Source organism: Arvicanthis niloticus, chromosome 4 (genome assembly GCF_011762505.2).
Source record: "Arvicanthis niloticus isolate mArvNil1 chromosome 4, mArvNil1.pat.X, whole genome shotgun sequence".
Classification (NCBI taxonomy): Eukaryota; Metazoa; Chordata; class Mammalia; order Rodentia; family Muridae; genus Arvicanthis; species Arvicanthis niloticus.
In genome coordinates this window covers 70095762-70104626 of record NC_047661.1, presented here as the reverse complement: position 1 = coordinate 70104626, position 8865 = coordinate 70095762, and the positions used below count along the sequence as shown (strand labels likewise).

The following is an 8865-nucleotide window of genomic DNA, read 5'->3' as shown; positions in this document are numbered from 1 at the left end:
CACGTTTGTCTTTCTGGGTCTGGGTCCCCTTGTTCAGATGGATTTTTTTTTTCTAGTTCCATCCATTGGCCTGAATATTTCATGACGTCAGTTTTTTTCTAACAGCTGAGTAATACTCCATTGTGTAAATATACACATTTTTTAATCCATCTTTTGGCTGAAAGACATTTAGGTTATTTTCAGTTTCTTGCTATTATGAACAAAGTCAATATGAACACAGTTGAGCAAGTGTCCTGGTGGTAGGATGGGGCGTCTTCTGAGTATATGCCCAAGAATGGTATAGCTAGATCTTGGGATAGATCAATTCCCAATTTCCTGTGAAGCTGCTATATTGATTTCCAGTGGTTGTATGAGTTTGTACTCCCATCAGCAATGAAGAAGACTTCCCCTTGCTCCACATCCTCGCCATAATGAGCTATCATTTTTGTTGTGGATCTTAGTCATTCTGACATGTGTAAGATGGAATCTCACATAAATAAAGTTGGGTGGATGAGAAGGACTTGTTGGAGGAAGGATCATGATCAAAATATACTATATAAATTTTGAATTTAAAATAATAGTAAATAAAAAAATTAAAAATCTGCTTCATGGGTATCAATACCACATGAATATACTCGTGATTTTGTTTTTATTTTTTAAGAATTTCATCCACCCATACAGTGTATTTTGATCATATTCACTACCTACTTGCCACTCCAGCTCCTCCTATATCCCCTCCATGTCTCCCTCCCAACCTCATGTTCTCTTTTCTTATAATGACCCATTGTATCTATCACATAGATATAGATATATTACATAGATATAAAGATAGAAATAGTGAGAGAGATACATGGGTGTGGGACCATCCGTGAAGAGTGGTTAACCTACCAGGGAGTAACATTTTTATTATACTTTTGAGAATTCATACACATATACAATGAAATATCATATACACTCTCCATCTCCATCTTACCCCTCCGGTTTCCCTCTTATCTCAAAGCCCTCTCTCACTCAATTTCATGTTGTCTTCTTTTTTTCATAACTCACTAAGTCCAATCAGTGCTGTCCACAGGTATAAGAGGGTGGGGCACAGAAAACCTACCAATGTGAGTTCAAGGCAAGCCTGGGCTGCATCATAGGATGGTGTTTCAGAAACCCTAACACAGAGAGAGAGAGAGAGAGAGAGAGAGAGAGAGAGAGAGAGAGAGAGAGAGAGATCACATACACAATAAACCATACAAAATGATCCTTAAAAATGGGAGAGAGCTGAGGGCAGGGTTGCCATCTGTGGTTGATCCTGTAACTGGACACGGAGCCCTCCAGAGTCAGACTGTTAATATTCAAATCAATGAACCAAGTCCCTGCATCTGGTCCATTGTTACTTTAGGCTCATCAGGTGCTTCAGGAAGTAATACAGAAAGGGGGGCTGTGTGGCTGAAATCTAGTGATCTGGACATATGTTCCTCCTTGGGACTCCTTGGTCACTTCTTAGTAGTGTCATAGATGCAGGAGCCTAGGTTCCTCAGCCTGTTCTTCCAGAAAGACCAAGGAGAGGCCTTCTGCTTGTCTCACTTGAGGCATCGTTAGCTGACCACAAGCCAGCACAGTGCCTGACGTGCACAAAGGCAGCAGCCACAACTGTAATAACAGTGAATAATAGAGGCTAATGGCTGACAATTGCTGGGTGTGTGCTTGTGTACCATTGTGGGGACTCCCCCAATGATTTACTTACATAAACCCTCCTAACTCTCAATCCTATGAGGCACATGCATTACAGACCCCATTGTATAGAAGAGACTGAGGCCCTCTATGAGATGCCGGGATGGAGGTAGCTTAAGATAGGATGTGACAGCATCTATTTCCTCCATAGCCTGGAACACCTCTGTCCTGACAAATTTCTTATTTTAACTACCCAGCTAAGGTAGCATCTACTGTCTCCATCCTGCCCCCCATCTGTTTCCCCAACAGTACACCAATCATCTTTCCTCTGTTCCTCACAAGCCCTTATCCACTGTCCAATAAGTCTCTTTCATAAGAGGGAATGGTATACATCCATCAGAGATAAGTTGATCCCCTAGCTAGCAAACTAGAACCCAATGCTATATCACAACTTTCCAACCCATAATCAGCCCATAGTTCATACACATTCTCCACCAGGCACGGTTTTATGTGAGTATGCATTCACCACCTTACCAAAAAGCAACTCATCTCTTTTCAAAGCATGTTTACATCTGCTCGGAAGTCTAGTAGACTGAACTTTACAAGTAAAATGTTCCCTATGTAAAACATAAGGAAACCGAGGCACACGTGCTACTCAACGTAATTCCTCGGGCTCATTGGATTTCAAGGTGTTTATGAATGAAGGCTTCCTGCCGGCATCCTCAGTAGGATGAGTAGTGCGTGGGTCCGTGACCTCTCACCACCAGAAAGCATTCCCTCTAAGTGGGCAGCAGGGTTGTCTGACAGCCGCAGCCACATGTGTGTGCTGAGAACATAACTGGCTTGGCAGAAATGAAGACATTCTAAAGAAACATTTTATGCCTCTCAATCTGACTGTCGGACTATTGAAACAATGAACTCTGAAGAAATGGGAAGTTCCCCCACAGATCTCATGGTGGGAGAAGGGAAAGGCACCAGCCAGAGGGGGACCTGTCTCTAGAAAAAAAGACTTCACACCTTTCTAACAACTTGTCAGACTACTTTACAGGATCAGTGATGGGCAGGACCACACCTTGACTAGGACTGCCTAGACATACTTATCCTTGGCCCTCCGTGTAAATTTCCAGGTTACTTTAATTCATTGGGTCTCTTTGTCCTTCTTCCCAACATGGCCACATGAATAAATCTTTCTCAAATTCCCACTTGTAATTTTTGCTCTTTTAACTGGCTTGCTGGGGAGAGGTGGCTGGACCTGACTTTGGGGTACTGGTTATGACCTCCAAGTTCAATAACAAGAAGTAAATAAGCATGTTGGAGAAAAGGCCAAATTTGTAATTACCTGACAGTATGGAGCAATCTAGAATGAGAGTGGCAGGGCTGTGTTTACAGGAAAAGACTAAGACCCTAGGCTTGTGTTTCAACAGCCAGCTCTGAGGAAACCCAGGCAAAGGAAGCAGCACTGGTGGGGAAATGATCAGGAAGTGTTGGGTAAGTGCCAAGTGCTCAGGCTGCCAGAGCTGCTGCGACCTTGAAAGGTCAGTGCAACCCACCTGTCAGTGTAACCAGCAGGATCTGCCTGGACCCTCAGCGAGAGCAGCTGAGTAACCCAGGATCTTTGATATGAGCAAGAAGTAATCAAGTGTCATAAGAGGGACATAGGTCTAAGTCACTAGATTTCAGCTCCATGGGTCCCCTTCCTGCTTTCCTTCCTCAAAAACCTGCTGAACCAATCGTGTGAGGACACTGGGCCAGTTGCCAAAAGATAGAGGTATGCCCTTTATGGGACTAGACTTTGAGGAGAAAGAAATACAAACTTCTCTGCCCAGAGTCTTCAGAAAAGACAGGCCACCAAGTAGAACACTAACAGTGCCTTGGGGCAAAGAAATCCTTCCTGCAAGAGTCTTCCTTCATCTCTGGGCTCCAGGAAGAAAAAGAAAAATGACACAGCCAGGCAGCCATAGGGACCAGTCAGGAGGGCAGGGACCACAGGACCGGGCCCACTGAGTCACGAATACCTCAGAATCAGGAGAAACACCAGTCATCGCCATGTTACATTAGTAACAACCACACCCAGCCACTCTTTCCTCCAAGAAATCCTCCATGATTGACAACTCCCAGCTTCTGTTCATCAACTCTTCCCATAGCAGGTATCTGCTGCTTTGTTGGGCTAGGTTGCTGGCTTCGCAGGTACTTTCCTTGCCTCTCTGACTCAGCATACACGAAAGCCAGTGGACAGTGCTCCCTAGCACACTGGCTCCACGGTGACTTGGGTCATGTCCAGGTCAACAACTAGCATCACCTTCTCAGGATCAGCAGCAGCAGATACCTGGATCTCACTGGACCCCTCCCTCACAAAAAAAAAAAAAAAAAAAAAAACCTGTCCTTGAGGACTAAGGCTTTGACATTCACATTTCTCTCCTGTCTCTTCCCTTCCTTCTGTCCGTATGTGCAGCTACTAACTTGTCCACACTGCACCTGTCCAGAATAGTCAGGAACCCCTTATTGAGTCTCCCATTTCTCCCCACACGATCCATCCTTCCAAATTCCCAAATTTGGTACCCAAATTCCACTACACCATTTTCAAGGATAAAGTCCAAATCTCAACGTCCTCATGAGTAAATGAAGCTCACATGTTCCTCTTGAACACTTATTTCCAGAGTGCTCTCTGCTGTTCCAGACATACCATCTGGGTCTCTGGTGCTATTAAATCATCTTGAAACACCTCCTCCTCCCCTTCCTGGTCCTGGGCGTCTCCTGTTCTCCCATTCTCCTGTGTGTGCAGACTCACAAAAGGACCCCTTCTATGTGCCATTATCTGTGTGGCTCCCCTCCCCCCCCCATCCTGCATTTGCTGTGAATGGTCAGTCAGAAACATCATTGGGAGGTCTTACTTCCTTCTCAGGGGGTGCCCTGGCCCAGAGAAGAGCTCCTTCCTAACAGTCTGAAACCAGACAGCAGGCTATCTCACACCTCAGATAAGAATTCTGTTAGCAAGACTTGGTCACCTGCATCAGATAAGGGCACCTTGAATTCAAGGCCAGTATTCCTCCATTAAACAAGGGATCACTAAAGGCAGGAGCCATGTCTCCTGCCCAAAATGATGTTCCTGATAATAAAGATTGGATTTCTTTTACTGAACATTAAGGGATACCAAGAACCATGCCCTGAGTACTTCCCAGAAATATTTGTGATATTGTTTGTACACATGTGTGCACACCTAAGAAGAAATACATTGCTGAGTTCTGTAAGTCGTTCATTGTCAGGCCATGTCTCTGGGGAGAGGTTCCGGTGGTGAGAGACTGCCTGTCCTCCCTCTAGTAGAGGCTGTGCTGGGTGCAGTAATGTATGCACAACTGCCGGTGGAACTGGAGATGATAGTCCTTCACCAGTTTGCCCAAGATGTACAGGAACTCATCAAAGCAGATCTGGTTGTCCTTGTTTTTGTCAGCCGCCCGGAAGAGCTCTGTGATGTAGTATGGCTGCCTGCGGCCCTGCCAAATACAAAGAGGAGCATCAACACACAGTGTGCATTCAGTACACCAGTCCCTGCTGGCGATGGTAGGGATTACAACAGCATGATCCCCCTTCAAGGAGCATTCAGAGAAACAAGTTCTCCCATGAGTATCAACGAATGACAAGGTGACACCACATCCTGCAAAATCAGGCTGAAGAGGCGCTGGTGTTGATAGACACCTTGGGTCACTGGAGCTAGAGTGGAGTAGGCACAGAGACCAAAAATAGCCTTTTCAAAAGAGAACTGTAAGTAACTCCTGAGTTGAACTCAGCAGCCTGGAGTCCCCAGAACCACTTCACATACAGTGAAGTAAGTGTCTATGCTGGCTTTGCAGATGCACTGTAAGCTCTCCACAAAAGACACTTGTACAGGCTTCCTGAAAGCAAGACACTGCCTTCTTTCTCCATACCGAGAGCTCCTTAAGGGGAAGGTGGACCTGTTTCCTTGCACACACACACATCTCCAGCAGGACCATCTCCAAGCAGAGCAGAAATCTGCATGCTATGCTACCTACCTGGGCATTATTTATGAAACTCTGCCTGGTTCATCTATAGTGTGCAGAAAGTGGAATAGGGCAGAGAAACGGCCACAGGAGCTGCCCAGGATATTCAAGCAGAGGGCCTTGGGGCTGAAGATCCAAATGGCAAAAGAAAGGGTTGTTTGAGATGGGAGAGGAATGTGAGGAAAGTCGGGGTTCTTGTTTACAAAGAAGATATGAGACAGATAGAGATGGGAGGACATGGTAGAAAATGAGGGAGGGTCAGGGAAATCAGGTTTCAGCAAGATTTTTCTGGTATATGTGGGCATGCTCAAGCACAGAATGAAGCATCTAGAAAGCATGTGAGGGGAGGAAGGTAACGCATTTGTAAGTAGCTGCAGACCTAGAGGGCAGTCCCTCACCCCTGTAGGAAATCAGCAGCTTCTCTCCCCTTACCAGCACACCATCCTGTAACCCCATCACATCCAGAGTACAGATCTTTCTACCTCTGATGGACTCTCTTCAGCTCCCTTATCAACGCTCATCCTTACCAAGTCTACCAACTATGCCCTCGTGTCTGCCCCCAAGAGCCCTGCAGCAAAAGCTATACTATGGGTTCTATGATCCAGGCCTGGGTAATCCAAGGCAGCCCCAAGGAGTTCTTCCCAGGAGGGAAATATTTCCTTAAAACAGTTTTCAAGGAACTCCTATCCTGGCTATCTTCTAAGCCTTCAAAGGAACATTCCAGAAAGAATGAGGTTGTCTTTAGGTTCTTTCTCAAAGCCTGGAAGTAGGTGAAGGAGATATTTTACAGGAATGAGCAGACTCTCACTTCCTCTAGAGGTGGCAGATGAGAGAGCCCGGGACACCACAGACTGCAGAAGACAGCACCCACAGTTTCCTTCAGAGCTACAGTCCCTAAGAAATGCAGTAGCTGGGGATTAGAACTATTCACAGACTGGATGAGCAGGCTCTATAAGCCCAAGATCTAGGGCTGGTTCCATCTGACTCTAAGAAGTCCTAGGCATAGGAAGTGGAAGAGGTTATATTTCCCATGCCCACCAGACCAGGGCAGCCTCCACAGCCTAAATTACCTACTCCAGGCTCGCGGCAGACACGTTGGTGAAGGGGCTTATGCTCCAAGAGCTCACAGAGAGAATCTGACTTTAGGGCAATGTCACTTGTGAAGAGAGAACAGCTTTGAACCTGTCATGCTCACAGGATACAGGAGGCAGAAGAATCCAAAGGTGTGGTATCAAGCCATAGTCTCAGAGATTAGTTCTTTGTGGGACTGGAGTGAAACCAAGCTGGTGACTTCAGAGGAGGGAAGGGCAGGAAATAAAGCAAACCCTGCCTTCTGCATGCCCTCCCTCCTCCCTCCTCCTTTTAGGAACAGGAGATTCTCATGGGAGTCAGCTCCTTCCACCTACACACAGCACTCTCTGGGCACTTTGGTTCTCTCTTCATCTCCACTCCAGCCCCAGACTCTACATACCAAGGTGTCCATGAAGCGAGGCACACTATCCAAGAGCAGGGCTTTCAACTCCTCCAGGGACAAGGTCTCTTTGTCCCCTTCCCGGGCAGCATAGTGATGGAAGCAGTGTATGATTTGGAAGAGGGAGTCCTCCACTGGTGTGTCTGGCATGACTGATGGACCCTCGGGGTACAGGCAGATCTGCAGAGTAGACAAGGAGGCTCTGGGACAGTGGAGAGTCTGTAAGGAGAAAGAAGAACCTGATCTGCTGACAGGAGGAATTCTTCCTCCTAGAGACATTGCCACCAGACCCCCACTGCCCACTTCCCTGCTGCATCAGAACAGGGCCTCTTCACACCCCTGCTGGTCCCATGTGAACTTGGTTCAACTCTGCCCTCAACAAGCTTTCCTACCTGATCTAAGAGTGAGTCCCTGCACTGGAACTGAGGGCCTCCTGGGTCCAGGAGTGGTCTCCTCGCTGCTAATAGTCAAGATCTGAACCAATTAAAGATGATTTGAAGCAAGGTACTGTTTTTGTTGTGTACAATGAAAATATTGAGATCCTTGGAGAGGCAAGATCCTCTACAGTAAACTGCTTGGTGGGACCAGCAGAACATTAAGATAACTATACTGCACAGGAGAATCAGACCGGGCATTGTGCTGTTCGAGTTTTATTTCTCACTGGAATATACAGACAGACAGCACAGCCATTGACACCTTTGTCCCCACCACTATCTGCAATGTTATCTTCTCTAGGAGTTGACCACCCCCAGCATCGTCTCTTCAGCCTTCCTATCCTGGGGCCTTCTCACAGCACTATGCACTATCCATCAGATGCCCAAGGCCCGTCACTCCATTCTTCATACAGACGTACAGGTAATAGAAAGCAACTGCCTTCCCTAAGCCCTGTGCAAACAACAACCATATCAGCCATGCATCCAGCTTCTTCTGGGCCAGGTAGATCATAGGCAGAATATCTCAAACATTATCCCATTTTATCCACACAGGAGTTGAGCATCATGATGCTATTCTCCTGGAGGGAAAATGAAATCCAAAGAGGCTAGGGAATTTACCAAAATTACACAGCTGCTACACATAGAATTGGCCTCAAATCCTTGTATTTGTGGGCAAGCCCAAAGACACGCTTGTCCTCTGGGATTTAAAACCACTTTGGGGCCACAGCTCCATTGTTGGAGCACTTGTTCACACTATTCATGTTCTCCATAACAGGCAAACTGAGGATCTCTGCTCTCTAAGAGCTGCACACACCCAGCACAGCCCACACCACTCCCGAGACTGTTCTGGAGGAGGCACTGACCTGTTGCTCTTGGTGCAGGGCTGCCCGGCATCCACAGCCTAGCCTCTGTATGATCCTGGAAATCAGATAAAAGGCAGACTTATGAGCAGGGCAACTTCCACCATGCTAGACATCCTGCCCACGCCCGGCCCACTCATTTATGACAGCCAGTGTGTGACTTTCCACAGGTTCTTCTACAGCAGGACCAAACCTTAACTGCATTCCTGGGATGACATCGTCACACTCCTGGTTTTAGGGACCCACCTCCAGGACCTGAAAAACCTAGGAATCACAAAGGTTTCATTATACATCCACCGCCTCCAATCAGAGCTCATCATCCCACCCCACCCCCTAGCCCCAGGGATACTCTTAAAAACAACCTCCCTCAATTAGTGAACCTCTAAAGTCCACAATAATGAATCACATTCATCACTCAATCAACAAATATTTCATGAGTACTTGCA

At 46.6% G+C, this 8865-nt stretch overlaps 1 protein-coding gene across 3 annotated transcripts; it reads right to left on the bottom strand.

The window, feature by feature from the left end:
* Positions 1-662: 662 nt before the first annotated feature.
* On the bottom strand, positions 663-8639 carry LOC117707892 (protein S100-A15A). 3 transcript variants are annotated; one of them, XM_076932826.1, is made up of 3 exons: positions 8423-8639; positions 7126-7305; positions 663-5129 (listed from the first exon to the last, which is right to left on the bottom strand). In XM_076932826.1, the coding sequence occupies exons 2-3, from the start codon at positions 7273-7275 to the stop codon at positions 4953-4955; spliced, it is 327 nt and encodes a 108-aa protein (XP_076788941.1). In that variant the 5' UTR covers positions 7276-7305; positions 8423-8639; the 3' UTR covers positions 663-4952. The 3 variants fall into 3 exon arrangements, with proteins under 3 accessions (XP_076788941.1, XP_076788940.1, XP_034357362.1); XM_076932825.1 differs by having other exon boundaries at positions 7126-7327; positions 8423-8638; XM_034501471.2 differs by having other exon boundaries at positions 664-5129; positions 7126-7344; positions 8423-8636.
* Positions 8640-8865: the final 226 nt, after the last annotated feature.